Raw genomic sequence first — 24499 nt, 5'->3', positions numbered from 1 at the left:
CACTATTGAAGGTTTTTCTTTTTTTTGTTATCTATACATGATCATATACTATACAAATATGTACATATGATTAAGGCTACATACAGCACAACACTAGCACTAATACCAGCACTGCACCGGTAGAAGACCTGCTTTTAGGAGCCACTCAGTGTGTATGATTAGGAGTCAAGGATGGGAATGAGTTCGAGCAGTACAGTTACGGTTCGAAAGGTTGGCGTGAACGGTTTGCAATCTGGACCGGATTAGTTCGTTGGCAAAAGGAATGTTGAGGTCTTTACGGCTAGTGAGATTTGTGGCATGGTAGTTTTACAATTTGTCTAAGGACTTTCGATTGGAAGGACTGGATGCGCAGGATATTGGATGGCTTGGCAGTACCCCACAATTCAGCTCTGTTCGTCCTTATTGGTATTGGTAAAGTCTTGTACATGTTAGCTTTGACTTAGTCAATTTCGGTCTTAGAAGTCTTCATAGTAGTCCATGTCTTTTTTTAAAGTCTTGTGGGGGGGGGGGATTCCACATCAGTCCCAGGTATTTGACTTGAGCGGAAACTAGTATCTCTTTGCTTTTGATGTACAATGGAGGGCAAGATTGCAGCGTTTGTTTCATTGTTTTCAGCGTAAAAGTAAATTGATTACGTTTTCTTCGTTCAGTCTTGTCTTCCGTTTTTTACACCAGTCTAAGATAAGCTCAAGGTGTTCCTGGATGTTGGAGGTAGCTTGGCCAGGATTAGAGTTAGAGTGGTTATAATAGTGTCAGGATGTATTGGTAGGTCAGCAGTGTAAATGGTATAAAGTGTTAGAGCAAGGATACTCCCTTGCGGTACGCCTGTATCTGTTTGACTTCCGAGAACTCATCGCCGCTCCTCACTCTGAAACAGCGATCAGTTACGTAGGACTTCAATAAAAGGTAATAACGTGACGGTACGAAGCGCTTAAGTTTAAAAAGTACACCTGGAAATAACGAATAATTTTATGAGAAACTGATTAGATCAAATTTCTTGCGGTTTGTGCGCAGTCCGTGAACGCAGGTTAGAAAATCCATTTACATTCCGGTGTAGGGCTGTATTATATATTCCTTAAAATTCTCATAATGGCACAAAAATTAAAATTTAATATATCCTTTCAGGATTGTGCCTTACCTCCCCCTCTCCGTATATTTGCAATGATCGTCCCCTCTCTTCTACAGTACATATTTCTTAAGAACGATCTTCACATCAGGAATACTAACGGTGGCAACTTGTAGAAACCGGTCTAATAAAAGTATACTTAAAATATAGAAAATCGGGGAGGTTAAGTTCGAAATTAATTTTTCGATAACTCGCCGACTACAATTTTTTTCATTTGTCCTTAACCTTCATTTTGGCCAGAGCCATGTCTTCAGATTGCCGAAAAATCTTCCCACCGTACAAACCGAATCGAACCCCTGCACCCAAGGTTGTCAAATTCTTTCAAAAATTCTGTCTCGATTATTCTATTCCTGGATATTCTTGTTATAACTTTTGAATATTCTCTTCTTCATCTTTCACAATTCCGGTTCGTTTTCACCTAGAGAACTATGCAGATAACATCCCTCCACACCGCGTGGAAACGAACAGCATGCAGAAAAAAATAAAAAAGAAAGGATAGACGTTCTTAAACACAGGCCTTACCATTACTAGAAGCTCAACAGTACCTAATTTTGTGAAATTGGTACGCAAATCTGAAACCGAACAATTGGTTGCATATGGCATGATCTATTTTTCTTTAGTAGTTAAGTGTTGAACCAATTGCGTTCAATTGTTGACTGTTCTTTTATAAAAAGATCCTTTATTTGTTATGTTTGTTTTCCATTCTTTGATTTGTTGTTTCAATACATCTGGCACATTCTTCAAACGGACATTTGTCAACTGCATTAGATTAACACGAGTTTTGAAAATTATCAATACTAGTCACTTTTCTTTGATTTCCTTTTGGAATATTTAATTTAATCGAGTTGATCTCGATTGGAAGATTCAACCACTTATGAAATACTTCCTTCGGAAATCTACTGGTTTTGGAGCGAGCTGATCAAAAGAGTTAACTCACTGAACGAGCGATGAACCTCTCTGAAAAAAACTCTGATATCCCTTTCACTACAATACCAATTCTCCAGCGATCGCCGCCTTACTATTTCAATAATTAAAATATATTAGATCTAAAATAAATTCTTGCTTCGGTAGTCCAGATCGTCGGAGGAGCTCCTACATCAAGAGCATAGTGGATAAGTAGCCCTCATCGGATCGCAGTCGTATAAGAGGGATCAGGGGACTTAAGACACAGATTCTTAGGAAAAAGCCCGCGTATGTGTCGGGCATATATAGGAAAGTCGTTCGATGTGTACCACATAATGTGTCATTCCTTGGTTACATATAGGGAGCAAGTATTTGAGTTCCCTATTCGGATTTTTGGAAGACACGAGGCTGTTTCATTGCGTACAGTACTTGATAGATATAGTTTGTATTTTTATATTGAATGTACTTATTAGCGTGAATATATACCGTGAGAGGGCCGATAGTGAAATATTGTGTGTTAGTAATTTATACATATTTAAAAAAATGATTTAGTTAAAGGTTATGTTATTTTCTTACTTAGTGTTTAATTAATTTCTATTTATTAACGTTATTTATTATTATTTAACAGTTTTCAGTAATCGTCTTTTCGCCATAATATGAATCTGATATCCAATATATACATTTTATATATTTGGTATTTATGGTTATTGTATTACATGTAATATTTCGTATGAAGCATGTAGAATCAAATATTTTAAAAAAGTAATTCCTGTCATAGAAGAGGGCTTAATGTTAAACTATACTTCATTCAATTAATAATTCTTATAATGAAAGGTCTTGGCTGAAAAAAAAGTTAGTGTCACGCGGGATTCGAACCCACGACCTTCGGCTCAATACACCGCTGCTCTTACCACTTGAGCTAACGTAATCAAGTGGTAAGAGCAGGGGCGTATTGAAGGTCGTGGGTTCGAATCCCGCTCGTGAAGCTAACTTTTTCATTTCAGCCAAGGCCTTACATAAAAAGGATAATTAATTGAGTGAAGAAATTTGGTCAATAGACCACTAAACATAATGGGTTAAAAACTATACATTGAGCGTCGCAGACAAGGGGGTCAAACATATTATACAACGCTTTCTGAGATTTTGAATTAAAAATTCATTTGCTGTGACGGGACTCGAACCCAGAATGCGAGTGGGCGCCATAACCACTCGGCCAACGCCACAGATAAATCCCTAATAATAATTTAGTGACAATTTGATCGATATTTTAACCACACTGTAAATTACGAAAATAAACTACATATCGATTAATTATTCTTTTTATCTAAGGCTGATGAAAAAGTCAGTGTCCGGAGAAGGATTCGAACCCACGACCTTCGGCAGAATACCCCCTGCTTCAACCACTTGAGCAATCGTGACTTCGATCCACTCAGACACAACTCCTCATCTCAACGTACAACTTTTCGAATTTTCCCTTTTTTTGCCATTTTTGAATCCCGTTCCTGACCTTAAATAGCAAGAATAATCAGTTGAAATAATTAATATGGTCAATTATGACCGCTAAACATGCATGTACATAAGTAAAGTTGAACGTGAAAGTTCAAGTATGTTGTTTATCCATCAGTCATACAGGGTGTCTGGCGATAAGTGTCAAAAATTTCAGGAGGTGCTTCTCACCATATGCAACAAAAAACTTCCTATAAACCCGTGCCCAAATCTCAACGGTAAAGAAGTGTCAGTCAGTAAAGCATCAGAGGCTGAGGGAAATTGGTTTTTCACTCGAAGAACAAGGAAATACAATCAGCGAATTGATGGAGATGAGCAAAAATTTTTAAAAAAACCTGAAATTATTTCTTTACCGTTGAGATTTGGACAGGGGTTTATAGGAAGTTTTTTGTTGCTTATGGTGAGTAGAAGCACCTCCTGAAATTTTCGACACTTATCGCCCGTCACCCTGTATATGGATAAACAACATACTTGAATTTTCACGTTCAGCGTAAAACTTTACGTTTTCGTAATGGAATTTTTTTAAGTTTTATCAAGGCGTCTCTAGGTTGTTCAGCACTGGGGTGGAATATATTTTCCCTTTGAATACTATGCGTCCGGAGCACAGCATGCCCGACAGGTAATTTTGCACTTTGATTAACCGAAACATTTTACGTCTGTCCGTCGCTATTCGGCCCCTCGTGGTCTGGATCGAATCGTAATGCCATAGGCGTCGACGTAACGGCAGATAATATCCGACACGCAACAGATCGATACGTGTTTGGGGATATGCTTCCAGGACGGGGGAAGATAGCCATCTGTCGTAACTCCTGACGATGTTGATATTCCCGTCGTTTTCCCTCACTATTTAAGTCGCGTGCGGGCTTAGTTGGATCATATTGTGCATGATCGACATGCAGAATTGTAATAACTTGGAAGCAATTTTTTTCCCCCAAATAAGTGTACTATTGTTATTAACTTCGATCGCTTTGTGAAAAATATGACATCTTTCAGTTCCATTTTTATAAGAAATAGTTTAAACTTACAATAATCGCTTATTTTTTTAAGTAAAAAGAGCCAAATCCATATCTGTTATTTGTATCTACCTAGTTGTTTAGGTTTTTTTCGGACTTACGTTTTTCATTACTTAGTTACATTCATTGTATTTTGATATTGAATGTATTTATTAGCGTGAATATATACTGTGAGAGGGCCGATGGTGAAATACTGTCTGTTAGTAAGTTATACATGAGTAAAAAAATTATTTACTTAAATGTTATACTATTTGCTTATTTAGTAATATTAAAGTTATAAAATATTACAAGATTTCTTGTTAAGGTGTGCGAGATAGAAATTAGAGCTAACGTGATCAAGTGGTAAAAGCAGCGGCTTATTGAGCCGAATGTCGTGGGTTCGAATCCCACTCGTGGCACTAGCTTTTTCATTTCAATCAAAACCGTTCATAAAAAGATTCAGTGTGGTTTTTTAATCTGTGCACCACTACGCAAACCTCAAGAAAGAATTGCACAATTTAGAACATAATCTCTTGAAATTTTGCTTGCATGATCGTTGTCGGTATTCTCTTTTTGTCCACCGGCATTTGCGTCCAGTTTGAAACCGATCAGTTCTTAAAGGAAGAAATTAATCCCAACTATTTATCACACCAACAAACTATAGTAACGACTGAATGTGTTAAAAAAGCAATAGTGAGATTATGCGGGCTCAATATTCGCAGGATAATAATTAGTAATTCACTAGTTTTGGTGTTCCGCTTGACCAATTAAATTTTTCAATTAATTAAGGTTTTTAGTTGAGAAAAAAAGCCAGTGTCACGAGCGGGATTCGAACCCACGACCTTCGGCTAGATACGCCGCTACTCTACCACTTGAGCTATCGAGATCTCGATCCACTCGGACACTAACTTCCCATCTCAACCCCACCTTTTGAATTTTCTATCCTTTTTGCCATTTTTCAAATGTCGTGTAATCTATTTGATTCTCGGCGACAGATGAAATGTCCACGGAGAGCTTTAGTGAAGATGTACTTCTTTTTAACTTATTAAATTCACTAGTTTTCGACCAAATAAATCTGTCAAATTATTAAGGTTTTTGGTTGAGATAAAAAAGCCGAAGGTCGTGGGTTCGAATCCCGCTCGTGACACTGACTTTTTTATCTCAACTAAAAACCTTAAATGATTGAAATAATTAGTAATGTATGCAGATTTGATTTACTTTTCATTATAGTTTTTTCTTGTTCCGTAATATGAACAAAATTGTTAACTCATATTAGTTTTAGTGGTCAATTGACCAAGTTGCATCTTTCAATGAATTATTCTTTTTATCTAATTTCTTGGTGAGATAAAAAAGTCAGTGCCACGAGAGGGATTCGAACCCACGACCTTCAGCTAAATACGCCGCTACTCTACCACTTGAGTTATCCCGATTACCATCTGAAAATGGCAAAAAAGAGGGAAAATTCGAACGGTTGTAGGTTGGGAGGACCACATTGAGAGTGTGTCCGAGAGGGATTCGAAGTCACGATAACTTAAGTGATAAAGCAGCGGCGTGTCTAGCCGAATGTCGTGGGTTCGAATCCCGCTCGTGACAGACTTTTTTATCTCAACCATGAACTTACATAAAAAGAATAATTAATTGAAAAAATTGTTAAGTTTTTTTTGGGTGGGGGGTGGTTATGCTCGTTGGTTAACCTTTTGATATTTTGGGGAATGGGGGCGTTTACTTCAGTTGGGTCATATGCGGTGTGACCTTTCCTTTCTAAAATCTCTCACGTCCATTTGGTAATCTTTGGCCGGCACGAAATAAATATCCTTTGATGCCGATTTAGTTCATTTATCATACAGTTCTATTTCGAGCTTTCTGTTCAAAACGCTCCCGTCGAGAATGAGTTTGCAAAGTCGACATTAACGATTTCCAGCAGAACGATCTGGACGCTTAATTCGCCGCAATTTTGTAATGAAGAAGACGGGGCACCTTCGGTGAATCGTTTACGGGCTACGGTCCTTGGGCTATTAGCCGCTATGTGATCTTTCCACCACTCCTATTTTTCGTCACACTCCAAACTCGAATTATGATCGGTATTTCATTTCAGGGCCGAGCTCCTCGGGCTCTTTTTTTCTTCTTCTTCTAATTGTTAACCTATCCAGTCTTATTATTGCTAGAAGATAATCTCTTCCACGTTAATTTTTTCCCGAGTGGATGGTAAAACCTGTTTGCACCATTCGGTAGTACGTAAATTGAATTTAGTTCCCTGTACAAATAATAGAATTTTGTTGTGAGTACGTAAGGTCAGAAACGTTTCATCATTATGTCTGCTATCTCACACGTCCGCCCCAGGCAGACATGTCACGAAAGAACACAAAAGATACAACAGAAGATGACAAAATGGCAAAACGGGCCTTGAATGAAGATCAACAAAAGACGTCCTCCAGCTACTCATTCCGTAACATTAATGACATTAGTTAAACTCATAAAATACAAAATTCAATGTACTTGTCTAATTAGGTATTTCTCATAAGGTACAATATATAAAGAAGGGTATAATCACCGTTAAAATGTTCAAAAACTCATAACCGTAATCGCTATAATATACAATTTGGATAATTGCCTAATATAATAATCAGTCCTTGGCAATGTTGGGACTGAAGACGGTCTTCAAAGCAATTTGAAATCGCCTGTAAAAAACTTAATTGTATCTATTTGTAGTTATGTCAATTTGTAGACAGATTTAAGATTGCTTTGCCCTGATGATGGACCTTAAATCGAAAGCTTGGCATTAACAACTGAATTTGCTTTTTCATCAAGACCATACCGTGATCGATAGTATTTTTAATCTTTCAATAAATTAAGATTTTTAGTTCAGATAAAAAAGTCAGTGTCACGAGCGGGATTCGAACCCACGACCTTCGGCTAAATACGCCGCTTCGGGGGAAGTTAGTGTCCGAATGGATCGAGGTCACGATAGCTCAAGTGGTAGAGCAGCGGCGTATCTAGCCGAAGATGTGGGTTCGAATCCCGCTCGTGACACTGACGTTTTTATCTCATCTAAAAACCTTAGTTAATTGAAAGATATTAATTGGTCAAGCGGACCACGAAAACTAGTGAATTTAATGAGTATTTTTAATATAATATTAGGGGTAGGTTAATGCTTGAAAAACATTCATTCATTCCAATAGAATTTTCTTTACTTCTCGACCATATTTACTTCCTGAAGAATTCTCCTATAACGAATGGTTTTGTGCATAAACAAAAACGACAAGCTATTACCTACTATAATGAGAAATAGTTAATTTATAAGAAAAACTTCGTTCAGTGCTCCCGGGGATGTGGATTTGCCGAAGTAATTCATTAGGGGGTTGAATCTTCTAATCGAGATCCTCACTCCGAACAGGATTCTCCAATATATAAAGTAAATGGGGTTGGGAACCGATAATTCTAGTATTGGTATTGGAACAAAACGGTTTGGTCAATACTGGTTCAATGCACCAAAAAATAACCGTTAAGCGCCGAAAATTCTTCTAAATTTTTATTTTGATAAAAACAATTTTCAAAATACAAAAATACAGATATTTGGATATGATACTTCCTGTGTGTATAGCAGCTGAATAAGTTAAAATGTAATTTAGTTTTCATGTGACCAGATGTTTTCCACCCTTTGGGTGTCCTCCACAAGGTTTTTTTAAAATATATATAAAGCATTTAACATGATTTGATTTTTTCTCATGTAGGGTGGCATTCCTATACGCTCTCTATATGGAGCCATGGAATGGCATCCTTCAATTAAATGCTTTGGCCCGAAAGTAAGCGAGCGTGTGTCAACCTTGCATGGCCTATTCTTAACCTTCGAGGCAGTGCCCTGATAGTAATAGCTTCTCTGGCGAAAACTGCATTAAAAAACGTGATAATTGTGTGTTGTTAGAGCGCGTTTATCACTCGGCCAACCATGTGTCCTCGAATTACGATCTTTTATGATTCTAGCACCCAGTTTTGAGTAGTTTGTATTTTTTTTTTTAGGTGAATAAGAGCCTAAATCGTTACAATATACATGAGTAAGTCTTTGTTGAAAGAAGCAGTGTTAGGTACACGTGTCGTTTAATGATGAGGGGGAGTACAATAGTCTTCCACCTTGTTCCACGTTGGAGGTCCCAGGTGTCTCGGGTATGTTATTTTGATCGGTTTTAGTAACGGATGGCTTAAGCAATCAGTTTATTTCTCTAGTTATTACAAAATTATTTTGCCTAAGAAGGATTCATAGTCTACGCGTGTACATGCTTGTTGCGAGATGGTCCTCGAGGTCTAGAAATAAATATTTTTGTCATGAATCTGACTTAAAATGCAAATTTTATTCTTTGTCCCGTTCTTGTCGGATAAACCACAAGATAAGATCTTTCCTACGAATTGTGCTCAAACAAAATCTCAAGTTTCCGACTATTAATTTTCCATCGATGTTTTAAATTGTCTCTCGCAGATCGGTCAGACCTGAATCTGCTTTTTTCCACCCCATTCCAGGTTTCAATCGATCAGCCCCGTCCGAGGAAATTGAAGGCAAGATGAAAGAAAATTTCATCCCAGCCCGACGACTCTGTTCAGCCCTTTGTCGCACTTGGAATCATTCCAGGAAACGATGTGTTGTCCTAATTCAACATACGCCCTTCTTTTCATGATTTGCCCAGTTTCGCTATGAAAATAAAAATTATATTGAACTTTGAATCGGCTCGCGCTTGGCAATCGATTTGAAAATGCTTAACACAGTAAATCTTTCATTTTCATTATTGTAGATGGATAGGAGTCTTTATTTTTTATTTTCTATTGTACAACTGTTATAGCCGGCGACCTACAAGTGAGCATTGTTGGTCCTATTGTATTATTAATACTACTGACATTTAGAAGACGCATCTTTCTCCTGTAACGCGAATTCTATCCAAGCTAACTCCAACACTCGAGAACACCTTGAACTTATCGAAGAGTGGTACAAAAAGTGGGAGGACAAGATAGATTAAAAAAAAGTCCTTCACTGTACATCAACAATAATGTTTTGTACAGGTCAAATACTTAGGAGTATACCTTGACAGCTGATTCAGGTGGAATCCCCATACTTAAGAGACAACTTAACAGAAGAATTGGACAACTTCGAAGACTTCTAGGTCCGAATTCTGTCATTACCCTGTCAACACTAAACTAACTTTAACTGCGACCGCTTTGAACACACAGAATAGATCTGTGATATTCTGTCCAGCCGTCCAATATCCAGCGGCATCCAACACTTCCTATCAAAAGAACTCAGAGAAATCGTCAAAGAGTTTACTAACCTCAACTTTTATCAACGAACTGATACATACCTGATACCAAAAGTGTCTCATCGACCTCTCGATCCATCCTAATCCTACTTCTCGAACCCTGTCTAGACAACATTGCCATCTCGAGAACCAGCAACTTCGCCTTAATGGACGATGCCCTGGAGATCTCCTTGCCCCTTAATCCTTCACACTGAGTGCAAGCATTGGCTGGTTTTCTCATGCCATATGATCTTCCGGATACAGCGCTGGCTTTAGTGTTACTGCTGTGACCGTGTGAAAATATTTGTAATGCTATGTAGTAATATAGCAAACCCACAAGAAAAGTGACAAAACTCACAAAAGATAATTTTACAGGAGAAACAAATGGAAGTTTATTTGTTTTATTTATGTATTAAGTACACGCCATTATGGTTGTTGGCAATAAAAACTGTCATGTTCCATCAATATTGTCCTTTGTTTCTCGAACACGTAAGCGAAAACACAAAACTTTTAAAATCCAGCCGTAGTGACCGTAAAACTACCCCTTTTTGAGTTGTGACACTTTTCTTGCATTTATTGGCTCTCAGTAATTTACGTAGTTTTTTTTTTTTTTTTTTTGCGAGGTCGTGAGATGGGGTCTGGTATGACGTAGGTTTTAGAAAAACATTTTTTTTATAGTGCCAACGTTTCGATCTTTATTGGGATCATCTTCAGGGCTCAAAGTGTTCGTTTTCTGTCGTATCGAGAGTCTGACGATAATGGTGGTCAATGAAAGATTGTAAGGGTATTAATTTTTTTATGAAAGTAACAGACGAGAAAAAATATCCATGTAAAGTTCGTACTTGTACAAAGTTCATTTTTGACCCAAATGTGCTTTCCTCCTGGAATCATGGCTAATTACTTATTTAAAATACAAAATTAATTATTGAAATAAAGGTTTTATTGATTAAAAAATATTGCAATTAAAACATTAAAAAACCCGTTGAAACTGTAAAATAGTGTAAAAGTTAAAAGGCACCATTGTTAAAAAATTATGAAAAAACAATATTATAATTAAGAATGTTATTAAAATAAAAGAATTGAAACTGAAATAATTATCGAACACTTAGATCAATGTATGGTCTTGAAGAAAAAACAAATTCAGTCTTTACTGCCAAGTTTTCGACCTATTTTAAGGTCATCATCAGTAGGGTTGGCAATCTTTAATATATATATATATATATATATTACATCGTGAAAAATGTATCGATATATTTAATTGTAGGTACATAACGACTATTTTATAATATCCATATGAGCTAGCCCAACTAGAAGAAAAGAACGATATTAGGAACGGTAAAAATAGATGGTCGTGAATAATTATATAATTCTTATTAAGTAGAATTAAAAAATTATGTATAAAATAGATAAGGTTATAAAAATTAAGGTTTTTATGCCTTTCGAGCATGTTTTACAGGTTGCCAGTCCTTTTTTCCGGTGTTACAGTATTTCCAAACAACACTTTGTTGAATTTTTCCGCGATGGTGCTATCATAAAAATAAGTTTCAACGAATATATCGATATATTTCAAGTATTTACACTCAAATGTATGGAGAAATATATCGATATATCGTTGCCATCCTTAATCATCAGGGCTTATATTCTTTTTCCATTACGAAAAACATATTGATACAATTAATTAAGGTTTTTAGTTGAGATAAAAAGTCAGTGTCACGAGCGGGATTCGAACCCACGACCTTCGGCTAGATACGCCGCTGCTCAACCACTTGTGCTATCGTGACTTCAATCAACTCGGACACTAACTTCCCCTCTCAACCACACCTTTGAATTTTCCCTCCTTTTTGCCATTTTTCAAATGTCGTGTAATCTATTTGATTCTCGGCGACAGATCAAATGGCCACGGAGAGCTTTAGTGAAGATGTACTTCTTTTTAACTTTTTTTAATTATACCAACAACTTTCAATTTAGGAAATTATAGACACAACTACTGCAGGTATAATAACTTTCAGTGTTAACTTTCAATCTTCTAGACGAACGACGGTCCTTATCACACTCTCTGTTTCAGTAAAGATTTTAACAGTTGAAACCCTTCATATTTGTTGTCAATTGCAATAAAACAAATATGAATGTATTTTATAAAAACAGTGATTTACCAGCGGAACGGCCAATGAGATCTATAAGTATCCTCAATAAAATGATTACCAGGCATTGACGCTAGGCTACGTTTATAAATTGAAGCACATCATACATTAATGTCCAGGATTTTTTTAAATGGTTGAGATAAAAAAACAAGCGGGAGGGGACTTGGAGTTGACCCAGTGAACTTATCGATTCCTCCCACGACTCAGTTGAGTTAAAAGTTAGTAAAGGTACAAAACGACCGTCCCTCCAACAAATATCATCGGCTACCGTTCCAAATCCGTTAAATTTTAATTAAGTCGATTCGCGACATTTCCGTTTCGTTTAAATCGCCTATTTTAAATTGAAAACATCTGACGTGATTGGTTCGCTTGATTAACTCACTAAAAAAGATACTTTGTGGTTTGATAGTGAATAACTTCTATCCATTTAAAGCTAATTGGCAATATTCGGGCCCCCTTGTCTTAGAATAAACACCTTTGCCCTGGCCACTTCTCTAATTTTCTACTGTGTTAATGATTGCGATAATCCATCTATTTTATTGTACTTTTTCTCCCCAAGAAAAGTCGGAATAATTTGTGTCATAATATCGAAACCCAAGAAGTTTATTGTTTTCGATAATTCCTTTGAAACCTACTGCCATGTAACTATTTAAGCCAAATGTTAAGCCCCACACCCGGACTTTATAATTTGGCCCTTTTGGCCCGGAGCATTGTAACGCTGATAGTTCCTATTTGCCTTTTAACTGATAACTGGCTTTGCAAGTGCGAAGTTCCGGGTCATTAATATTATATACTCATAAATCCACATAGCTCAATGGGAACATTTAACAAATAAATATATGAAGCTGTCAATTTGTAATACTGGACCCATCCTCACAAACGGTTCCGGGGTCAATACAGCCAAAGAAATTATTAAACAAAAACGAACTGTTAAAGACACAGAGACGCTTTTGTAACAGCAGGGATGATGATATGATAGAGAATATAATTTGGCTAATCCATCCCCACCAATTGGTAATAAGGACAGTAAAGAAAACCATGCTGAACAGAAGCAAAGAAGAAAATCTAGATAAATATCTCATGGTTCACGAGATAAGTTTGAATTAAACCTACAAGCTAACCTTAGCAACAAGGAGAAGTGGTTCCTGGTTGGCGGTACAATCAGTTGGTACACCGGATGATCCAAGAGTCATGTCGGTACAAGAGCAGGATAATGATAATGGAATAGTAGGATGCGTTTTGTTTTTCGAAGAATTGCAGCCTTCTGGCTTGGCTCGATCCTTCTCATAAAGAGGTTGATGACCATTGACTGTCATTGGTGTAATTTTTTCCCGGGTCTGCTCGGTATCCATTGAGTTGTCGCATTTTGGTCAGCAGTTAACCTACAAACTGGGTTATCATTAAATACAATCATCTTGTTTGGTTTTCTCAGATATCCGGGACGGACATATAGTTTTATCATTCCCCTCTGCAACAATGTCTGTTTTAGGTTAGGGTCCTTTAATCATGGGTTTACTATGTCCGGCATCTCTGAAGTTCGTCCACTTCTTTTTTTTATGGACCCTTCTGAGATGGAGGAGTGTATTATCCCAGGTACAGACATCCAATGTACTGTAAGGTTGTTATGTTTTCCCAGGTTTTGTTGATTTTGAATGCGACCTTTTTACGTGCTAATGTTTTTAGGGCTGCATGATTGTTTGTTCTTGTAAGGTATTTTTTGTTTGTTAGTATAACCCTTTATAAGATTTTGCACGCTACAAGCTTTCATAGCATTGACCGAGGTCCTTTATTAATGAGTTTGATTGCTCATGTTTTGGATTTATCATCTAATTTTATTTGATTTACTTTATCTCTTTAATAGTCTGTTATCATTTTATGGAGTGTTGCAAGGATATTCCAGGGATTATAATACGGTCCCCAATTTTAGGAATGGGTGTCTGATTTTATTTATTATTGTTGTATTCGTGAAATATTTAGTCCCGGGCCAGTTTGCTGTTTGTTTGTTTTTTTGAGTCTGTAGGTTTTTACTAGCTCCTTATTGTTTTCAATTAAGGTAGGTTTTTAGTAGTGTTTCCAAGGCAGGTGATAGTTTTGATCACCCCTGTGATAGATTTGCAATTTTTTGTTTTTGCTGTGAACTAAAGGGTATCACAAGACCATGACAATTTGGCTCCAAAATCATGTATTTAAAGCACATAGACGTGTACTCATTTGTCAAGCCGATGTCCATGTAATTTAATAAAGACTTAAGTTCAAAAGTCAAGTAGCTATCGAAGAACTGAACTCGAACATCGTCAGCTTGAAGATTGTTTAGAGGTTGATGTGTCAAATTGACAATGAGTTTTTTTTTTTCCCCAAGGATATGCACCAGTTGTTAATGGTGTCCTTACAAAACAATGAGCTGCTTCACCACTGACAGGAAACTATCAGGGAACTGTCTTTAGAAGATAAGACGGTACATTGTAAATCCCTAACTGGACACAAGTAATCAAAAATCTTGAAAATTTTAAAGGGAAGAAACTGCAGAGGATGCAAGAGTCATCATCTTAACAGGTTTCTCGATGAAGCTCGTTGAACATGTCGGAAAAGGTATCAACCGATTAGTTGTGTTCTGTAAAAAAGAGGAGGAAAGCCAGACTTCCTAAATTTTGGGGTTGTGTACTATAAGTAAAGACCCCATGAAACCCCACACTGGACACAAGTAATCAAAAATCTTAAAGGGAAAAAACTGCAGAGGATGCAAGAGTCAGAATCTTAACAGGTTTCATGATGAGGCTCGTTGAACATGTCGGAAAAGGTATCAACCGATAAGTTATGTTCTGTTAAAATGAGGTGGAAAGCCAGACTTAATAATTTGATTTTGAGATTGGGTACTTTGGTAAGTAAAGACTTCGTGCAATATGTAGTAAGGGGCATAATGGGTGGAGCGCGTTAGCCGAGTGTTTAGTGCGTCGGTTCGATTCCCACTGTCACCTCAGGAATTTCTGACCCTCTCCCTCCCGTCAAAAAATCTATTCATTAACGTACGGTTTTGCTAATATGGAAAACAAAAGGAAGAAAAAAAAATCGTAATATAGGATAAGCCAATGAAATCGTCATCCAGTCAATAAATTGGTCTGGTGTGACGTAGGTTTTAGAAAAACATTTTCTTTATCGTGCCAACGTTTCGAGCTTTATTGAGATCATCTTCAGGGCTCAAAGTGTTTGTTTTCTGTGTAGATGTGTCATTCTTGTGTGACTCTCAACACGTCATACAAGAATGACACATGTACACGGAAAACAAACACTTTGAGCCCTGAAGATGATCTCAATAAAGCTCGAAACGTTGGCACGATAAAGAAAATGTTTTTCTAAAACCTACGTCACACCAGACCGCACCTCACGATCTCCAAATAATCATAATGAAAGAACTGAAGGAATCTTGAAAATAGTTACGAAAAATAAACTTCTGCTTCGTGCTTGAAATTAGTTCAATATTAGTTTTTAAAAGCAATATTGATAAGAGTAAACAGTCAGTTTTACAAAGGGAAAACTGTACGATTCAGTGGATGAGTTGGATTTGAGAGGCGAGATTTACTAACTGCAATCAATATTTCATAAGAAGGGCTGGTGGGGGCGGGTGTGGGAGGTTAGAGACATGGTCGTCGAGGTGGTTTTGTCAACTGTCTTGAACAAGGATGGTGGTTTAGCCGGCTGTCAATCGATACACCTCTTTCATTGCCTCCCTTTCGCATCCCCCTCTTTTTTTCCCTAAGTCCTCTTTAAAATGATAATTAGGAAAAAGTACCGATCGCTTCGGCTAACGTTTTTCCCGTTGCCACCCTAAAAGGGATTTTTTTTAAAATAATCTTTTATCGATAACTAGATAGGAAGGAACAGAAGTTATGTAAAGCTGTTAGCGTCTTCAATATCCATTCGATTTAACACTATGAGAATGAAAACAATTATAGGCGATACATTTTTTTTCTATATCTTCCTGTAAATTTCTCCTAAGACTTAAATTAACCAGCCAGTTTGTTGAACCGTTTCTAATAAGGGCTTTATTTCAAAGTTTCTAAGAAGACTTAAGTATTCGTAAAACGACACCAATCGCGAGCTTGGGATTTTAAAGAAATTATCCATCTTGAACCAATTTTGGGTCACTCGTTCGGTCCGTCTTCACTCGTGTGCTTCCTACTCAAAGGCGTTTCGGCAAGGATTTCACTGAACATAGCGGATTACAGAAACGCGTCTGAGTCGTTCAACAAACCCGCGAGTGAAGACGGACCCAATAATTGGCCCAATGCCGATTCAGCATGAGTTCGCCGACTCGAAGACCTACACCCATCATCAAGTCTACATTTTTTTATTTTTTGTCATGGGCATCCGACAGCTTGGTCATTTCAGCCCCGAAGCTGTAACAAAATACCGTTACACACTCGATATGCAATCACACCAATAAATGCATTCATACCTATTTACATTGATCGCACTCATACTGTTCGGTAGTTAGAGTTCTCGATATTCCTCCATCCTATTCACTACAATAAACTATTCTAATTTGGGGTCGATGGAGTATTTTAAAAGTGAGATGCGGTCTGTGTGATAGGTTTCAGAAAAACATTTTCTTTATCGTGCCAACGTTTCGATCTTTATTGAGATCATCTTCACTCAAAGTGTTTGTCTTCTGTTGAGTGAGTAGAAATACTTTGATTGAATATAAAAAATATATTTTGCATTGTATAAATTCACTTTTCCACATCCTAAATGTATTTGTTAAATGTAAACAATCTTTGTAAATCCCAGGCCCTGAAGATGATCTCAATAAAGATCGAAACGTTGACACGATAAAGAAAATGTTTTTCTGAAACCTATCACACCAGACCGCATATCACGATTTCTGAATAATTATCGATTAATCTACTAATAACAAAATATTTTAAAAGTTTTCAGCCGTAGACCCAGGTCACGCACGCAACATGAGGGGCGATGGAGATGCTACATCGCCATCAGCCCTTCTCCATTCACACCAATAAATACATTCACACCAACATACATGGATCGCACTCACTCTGTTTGGTAGATGGAGTACTCGATATTCCTCCGTCTACCTGTTCCCTGTAATAAACTAATCTAAATTCGGGTCAATGGGGCATTTTTATAAAATTTCCGCCAGCACCCTAAGTCATACACATAACCTGAGAGGCGATGGAGATGCAACTTCGCCATCAGCCCCTCCCCATTCACACCAGTAAATAAATTCACTCATACAAGACACAGAAACATATAACTTCTACACACAATAAAAAAATTTCCAATTCCCTTAAAAAGACGGATAGGGGCCCCTGAAACTCGCTGCTGTGTCCCTCTTTAAATCTGGCGGCTTGCCTACTCGTGCCCTGTAGGGAGCCAAGGCACGACACGCTTCGTCTATGTGGGACACGTCGAGCAACATAGGGGACACCTGCGGGGGATCGGCCCATCAGCAAGTGCTCATGTGTCAACCCCGTATGACCTATTCTTAATCTGGCAAGAACTATTCCTTCTTTACGGCTCAGATCCTCGGGGGCCGTCAGTAGTAAATTTATTTTGTAAAAATACGATACAGCTTAACGCCCAATAGCCTTTGGGTGTCGCGTACAAGGAGTCAAGCCATTTTACCTTTCTCCATATTATTCACAATTAAAAATCCGTAGCCTGTGCCTGGATTTGAACCCAGGGCCGTTAGCTTGACAAATTCAAACCGGCCACTGCGGTCCCCGAAAATTATTATTATTTGGTATTATCATTACTACATACTAATTACCATAGAATTAAGAAGAATGTTTTTATAATGTACAATATAACTTCACGACGTTCATAATTTACCTATCTTCGCGTGGTTGGTCTGAAGACGAAGAAACGTCGTAGAAAAACCCAAAAATGGACTAAAAAATTAATTTCGACTTTATTACGTAGAGTACAAAAGCAAAAAACGTATCATTTCTACTTACCCTAACCATCCCTTAATTTCTACTAATTCCATGAATTTCACACTGAAAGAGTCTGTGCTATTTTAATAGATTTTCTACATACAAGGATAAAAAGATAAAGCTTTACGATCACATGGGGCATTTTACGGGTATCTGCTTCTTTGATATGCCCATTTTTACAGACCTTAATCCATTGTCCAGTGGACTTTACTTTACATGACTTTACAGTTTTCCTCGACTTTTGGCTGTATGTTTGAGGTCTTTAGGGCTGGTTAGGCCTGCGTTTTTATCGTTTTAAACCCGGCGTGTCAGATTATTAATGTACCCAATGTACTCACTGACCATCCGAAAAAAGAAAAAAAACCTGGTTTTTGCTGAAAAAATGGCCAACGTTGGAAATGCACATTTTCCCAGCCTTTTAAGTGACTGAAAATGACACGTAGCGCAGGGCTGTGACTTAAAAGGTTTAGAAAATATGACTTTCCAAAGTTGGCCATTTTTTTCGCTCAAAAACCAGATGATCGGTTTTTTAATGGGCACTGTATTTGGGTAGGATATGTGTAAACCTACCTTTGAAGACCAAAGCATTGAGGATTGGATTTTGCTAATTTTCTTATAATTTAGTCATTGCGATAATTTATAGTTGATAGGGTTCTTGACATTTCGCCTTTGATGCTCTTGTATTATATACATTCACGCATATACATACATTCTAGCGAACCATTTAACTAAGAATGAGCCTATCAACAAACTTGTTAAACGTATTTACAATATTAAAATTACCTTCAAAAATCGGAATGGGGGATTCTAAGATTCGATGCTGTATTTGAGCTTATTTCTCATATATGTATATAACTTTTTTTAACATCCATCCCTACGCAGACCTTTTTGTCAGACAGGAATTATTTTGGGGTGATGAACCTGTAATACGGTATTGAATTCCCAACATTGATGATTTGGTCGTTACGATCATTTAGAGTCGATTGTGTTATGATATTCTGGATGCTCTTGCACTACATACATTCACGCATATAAATACATTCTAACGAAACAGTTAACTATGCATACTAACAATGCATCTATCAACAAACTTGTTAAGTGTATATACAATATTAAGATTACCTTCATTAAAAAAAATGTATATATTTAAAAATACCTCTGTTTTTTTTCAAAAATCGGAATGGGGGACCCTAAGATTTGATGCTGTATTTGAGCATATTTTTCATATCGGGTAGCTATATATTTTTTTTTCATGTCCATCCCGCCGCTGATCTTTTTATAAGGCAGGAATTATTTTGGGGTGATGAACCTGTAATTTGGTATTGGATTCCTACCATTGAAGATGGTGAGAAGCCGAAACCTGGCTAGCCCATCAAGGTTGGTAGGCAGACCAAAACGATCGTTAATGACTAGGGCTGTGATTTATATGCAATAAAAACAGACAAATATGCACATATATATGTAAATATATTTGGTAAAAACTGCAATTTAATACTGAAAATATGCGAAAACTGCCATGAGAAAAAAATAAGGAAACATTAAATTAAAGCACATAATTGGAAAGAGAAACAGTGGCAAGAGGAACATCACATTGCTAATATTAAAAAAGAAAAANCTACTCTGAAACATTAAAATTTGACGTGCCAAATACCGATATGCCGGATATGTAAAAGAAATATGCAGTTATAACCCACTTATGCAAAAATATGCATTTATGGCAATATATGCGCAAATATTCAAAATAAATATAGCTTAAATTGATTTCAATGCTTCAAAACATATACAGTTTGTTAAAACTGGATATTTTAGTTAACCAGGAAAAATATGCAAATGCATATATTTCACAGCCCTATTAATGACCACATTGTACGATATTAAACAATATCTCCAATGCAGTTTGGAGAATGAGATAATTTAGAAAAAACACCTTTTTCACTTTTTTGTCCACGTTTCGAACTTTATTCGGGTCATCTTCAGGGCATAAAGTGTGCTATTTTTGTGGTGTCATATAGGTTTTGTGATGTCGCAACAATATCACACAAAACCAATATGACATCAGAAGAACATCACCACACTTAAGGGCTTACTGAAGATGACCCGAATAAAGGTCGAAACGTCGGCAAAAAAATGAAAATGGTGTTTTTCTAACCTACCTGTTTTTATATAAATATATTTTCAATTTCTATAGACAATAACGAGAAATATTGCAATATTTTATCTGTAGTTTTTTGAGCTTGTAACGTTGTTTTTTCGAAGCCATATTTTTCATAATATGAGCTTGTTTGTCTAATTGCATTGGAATTAAACTATGAACTAAATATTAAATAACATCGAAATCGGTGGAAGCCGACGGTTTGTAAAAAAAATCGTTCTTCTTAAGGTACAAATACTCATTTACTGAAGAATATTTTTAAATATTGTAGTTTTATTTCTTGTATTGAAGAACTTGCCTTGAAAGAGTTTTAATAGCCGTTGAGAACAGTTCTGAACGTTGCTATTGTTCACCGGCTATCACCATCAATCAGCCGGCCCTGATTGATCATCGCCACTCCCCGTGAACTCCCCCATTCTCATTTCTCCTTCTAGCATTTCGCAAACACATAATTTACCGTTTCCTTTTCTGCAGGGAGGAGCTGGGCAGGGTGGCCAACTGAAGTTTACAATAGCCGAATCTTGCGAAAGGATAAAAGAAGAGTTCAACTTTCTACAGGCTCAGTATCACACGTAAGTTATATCGTTTATGTTATTTTTATTCGTTTAACGGCCCCTTAATGAGGTTGGAACATATGAGGGTTCGATCTTGCGCGTGCTCATAAATAAATTAGCCCCATTGTGTAATGGCCCGGGAGAAGCAACATGTGGTTTAACTGTTGAATGCAATTCTATAAAATTAAAATTCCCTCTTCATTAATAGAAGCGCTGTGCTTGCGGTTTCGTAGCAATTTTCAATTTATTATGCATTCGCATTTCTTTAAATTATTTATTGTAAGCTTTTAACATGTTTGTAGTTAATCTATTTTAATATATTCAGGGGGGCGTCGGTGGCTGTAACGGTTTAGGCGTTGACACGGCGCTCATCACTGGAAGGTAAAGGTCCTGGGTTCGAATCCAGCGGCCCTGCATTCGAACCCGTCATACTTGCAAATGGGCTTTTTATCAAAAACACCGGCACCCTGAGGGTTTATATGACCTCTGTTGTCGCGAACCCTCGTAAAAAAAAATATATATATATATATTCAAGGGTATTTTTTAAACTATTTCCGTGTAATTTTAGTTTATTGATAAAATTTAAAAATATGTTATTTTTAAGAACCCCGTACTCTTAAAATTGCGTACTCTTGTGAATTCAGCATTTCCTTTGTTTCAGGCTGAAATTAGAATGTGAAAAGTTAGCCAGTGAAAAGACTGAAATGCAAAGGCATTATGTAATGGTAAATTGTTTAAAATTATTGTCTCACGCTATACTTCAAATTATAAACACATTTATTTTACAGTACTACGAAATGTCATACGGGTTGAACGTAGAGATGCACAAACAGGTAAATTTGTTTTAAAATTTGGTAATAAAAATTGAGATAAAATTTGGTTTAATTTATTTCAGACTGAGATTGCAAAACGCTTGAACACTATTATAGGACAGCTCCTTCCCTACCTAGCTCAAGAGGTATATTTTAAGTGTTTATTTTGAAAATAAGTTAAATATCGATATTTTAATTATTCGGGGATCGTGATGCGGTCTGGTGTGACGTAGGCTTTTGAAAAACATTTTCTTTTTCGTACCAACGTTTCGAACTTTATTGAGATCATCTTCAGGGCTCAAAGTGTTTGTTTTCTGCGTAATTGTGCGATTCTTATGTGTCGTGTTGAGAGTGCCAGTGAGATATTCACAAGAATGGCACAATTACGCAGAAAACAAACACTTTGACCCCTGAAGATGATCTCAATAAAGATCGAAACTCACTAGTTTTCATGGTCCGCTTGACCAATCAATATCTTTCATTTAATTTTTAGTTGAGATATCCTTTTTGCAATTTTTCTTCCTTTTTGCAATTTTTCAAATGTCGTGCAATCTATTTGATTCTCGGCGACAAATGAAATGGTCTCGGAGAGCTTTAGTGAAGATATACTTCATTTTAACTTATTAAATTTACTAGTTTTCGTGGTCCGGTTGACCAATCAATATCTTTCAATTAATTAAGGTTTTTAGTTGAGATAAAAAAAAATGGCAAAAAGGAGGAAAGTTCAAAAGGTGGCGTTTAGAAGGGAAGTTAGTGTCCGAGTGGGTCGAAGTCACGATAGCACAAGTGGTTGAGCAGCGGCGTATCTAGCCGAAGGTCGTGGGTTCGAATCCCGCTCGTGACACTGACTTTTTTATCTCAACTAAAAACCTTAATTAATTGTATCAATGTTTTTCGTAATGGAAAAAGAATATAAGCCCTGATGATTAAGGATGGCAACGATATATCGATATTTCGGTTTTTGGTTGAGATAATTTGAAAAATGGCAAAAAGGGAGGGAAAATTCAAAAGGAGTTGAGATGGGAAGTTAGTGTCCGAATGGATAGAAGGCACGATAGCTCAAGTGGTAGAGCAGTGACGTATCTAGCCGGAGATCGTGGGTTCGAATCCCGCTCGTGCCATTGACTTTTTTATCTCAACTGAAAACCTTAATTAATTGTAATATATTAATTGGTCAAGCGGAACACGAAACTAGTGAATTGAATAAGTTTAAAATGAAGTATCACTTCACTAAAGCTCTCCGTGGCCATTTCATTTGTCGCCGAGAATCAAATAGATTACACGACATTTGAAAAATGACAAAAACGAGGGAAAAATCAAAAGGTGTGGTTGAGATGGGAAGTTACTGTCCGAGTGGATCGAGGTCACGATAGCTCAAGTAGTAGAGTAGCGGCGTGTCTAGCCGAAGATCGTGGGTTCGAATCCGCTCGTAACACTGACTTTTTTATCTCAACTAAAAACCTTAATTAATTGAAAAAGATCGAAACGTTGGCACGTTAAAGAAAATGTTTTTCTAAAACCTACGCCACACCAGACCGCATCTCACGATCTCCGAATAATCATCGTCTAACGGTCACTAATCACTACGCATATCGATATTTTGTTGAATTTTAGCACCAGCAGCAGGTAGCCTCGGCAGTGGAAAGGGCGAAACAAGTGACAGTGAACGAACTCAACGTCATCATAGGGGTAAGCATATATTTTTTTACATATTATTTCCTGTGATATGCCTAGATCGATATTTGATGTTAAATTTGTTTTAAATACACAATCTTAACTCCAGTCGATTTGTTCTAGCAACAGCAACAACAGGGTCTACAACAGTTACTGGTGAGTTATTCGACCGACTTCGTCAGTATGTTTTCCTTGGCGATTTGACTTATGGCTTGTTTCAGCAACAGATCCACGCTTCTCAAGTGCCAGGGGGGCTTCCCGTCGGGCCGCATCCCGGTGCCGGTGGTGGCCTTTTGTTCGGGGCCGGAGCAGCACCACCGCCCCACCCTCTCATCAAACCGCAGGAAATCCACCCCCCGGACGGACACAAAAACCCCCAGGGAGACGATCGAATAGTCAACGTAGGAAAATGTGTAAATGTTAAATATATAACGTGGAATTTATGTTTTTTTTTTTTTTTTTTTTTTTGTATCTTCAGAGGAGTCCGTTTTCGATAGGCATCCCCGAGCAGGAACCGAAACGTCGAAAACACGAAAAACTACATTCGGCCCACGTGAGTATAATTATTTTGTTCTTGATTAAAAAAATCAACTGCAAAAACCAAATGCTTCGTTCGATTTAAAATTTTTTAAATTTATATACACTGACAGGTATAAAATTCCACCCACTTGTAATATAACTTCATTTGTACATATTAAACAAAGTTTCACGTTTTTTAAGTATTTGCCTAAAAAGGTAGATAAAACTTGCTTTAATTAGATTTTTAGTTAGCATTTCAATATCGCGTATTTCCTCATTTTGCCTAAATTACATCTAGAAGATGTCTCGACAAATTTTCTACCAGTTGGGAAATGTCTCTTTGCTGTATGTTAGCCCATTCTTCACGAAGAGTCCTTTGAAGGTCGTGGCGTGTATCAGGAAGTGATGGACGTCCTCTTATTCGTCTTTTGAGGTTATTCCTTAAATGTTCGACGGGGTTCAAGTCTGGAGAACGGGCTGGCATGGCTAAGACCCTGATGTTATGCTGTTGAAGGTACGTTTGTATTGTGCCAGCGACATGTGGAAGGGGATTATCATGCAGTAGAAGAGGATTGGCGCTGATTTCATCGAGAGTAGGCATGCAACGCATGATGTTACAAAATTCCATCCACATAGCGGTTGGCCGTCAAAGACCCTCCATGAACAACAACCAACTCTGTGCGACTCTCCATTAAAATTCCCGCCCACACCACTGATATGCGTTGAAAATGTTGGCTCTGGGAAAAATTACAAGCTTCGTACCTTTCATTTCGCCTTCTGCACTCTCTTTCACGCCCATCTGGAAACCGTAGAGGCAATCTACTGTCATCTGTAAAAAGTACAGCAGACCAATCGTCCAATGACCAGTGGCTGTGTTCTTGACCAAAGTC

General features: G+C 37.3%; 1 protein-coding gene across 8 annotated transcripts in view; it reads left to right on the top strand.

The window, feature by feature from the left end:
• The window catches only part of LOC106668411 (protein groucho), a 194656-nt gene that overhangs the window by 142739 nt on the left and 27418 nt on the right, over positions 1 to 24499 (top strand). For 5 of the 8 annotated variants that reach the window (XM_024227038.1, XM_024227033.1, XM_024227040.1 and 2 more), the window contains exons 2-9: positions 20525 to 20622; positions 21266 to 21329; positions 21393 to 21437; positions 21500 to 21562; positions 23031 to 23105; positions 23214 to 23246; positions 23312 to 23491; positions 23569 to 23643. In XM_024227038.1, the coding sequence (XP_024082806.1) occupies positions 20525 to 20622; positions 21266 to 21329; positions 21393 to 21437; positions 21500 to 21562; positions 23031 to 23105; positions 23214 to 23246; positions 23312 to 23491; positions 23569 to 23643 (633 nt within the window). The remainder of the gene's footprint in view (positions 1 to 20524; positions 20623 to 21265; positions 21330 to 21392; positions 21438 to 21499; positions 21563 to 23030; positions 23106 to 23213; positions 23247 to 23311; positions 23492 to 23568; positions 23644 to 24499) is intronic. The other 3 variants (XM_024227037.1, XM_024227036.1, XM_024227034.1) reach the window with 3 other exon arrangements.

Source organism: Cimex lectularius, unplaced genomic scaffold (genome assembly GCF_000648675.2).
Source record: "Cimex lectularius strain Harlan isolate CLEC.00 unplaced genomic scaffold, Clec_2.1 scaffold67, whole genome shotgun sequence".
Taxonomy (NCBI): domain Eukaryota; kingdom Metazoa; phylum Arthropoda; class Insecta; order Hemiptera; family Cimicidae; genus Cimex; species Cimex lectularius.
This window is presented reverse-complemented; position numbering and strand designations above follow the sequence as displayed.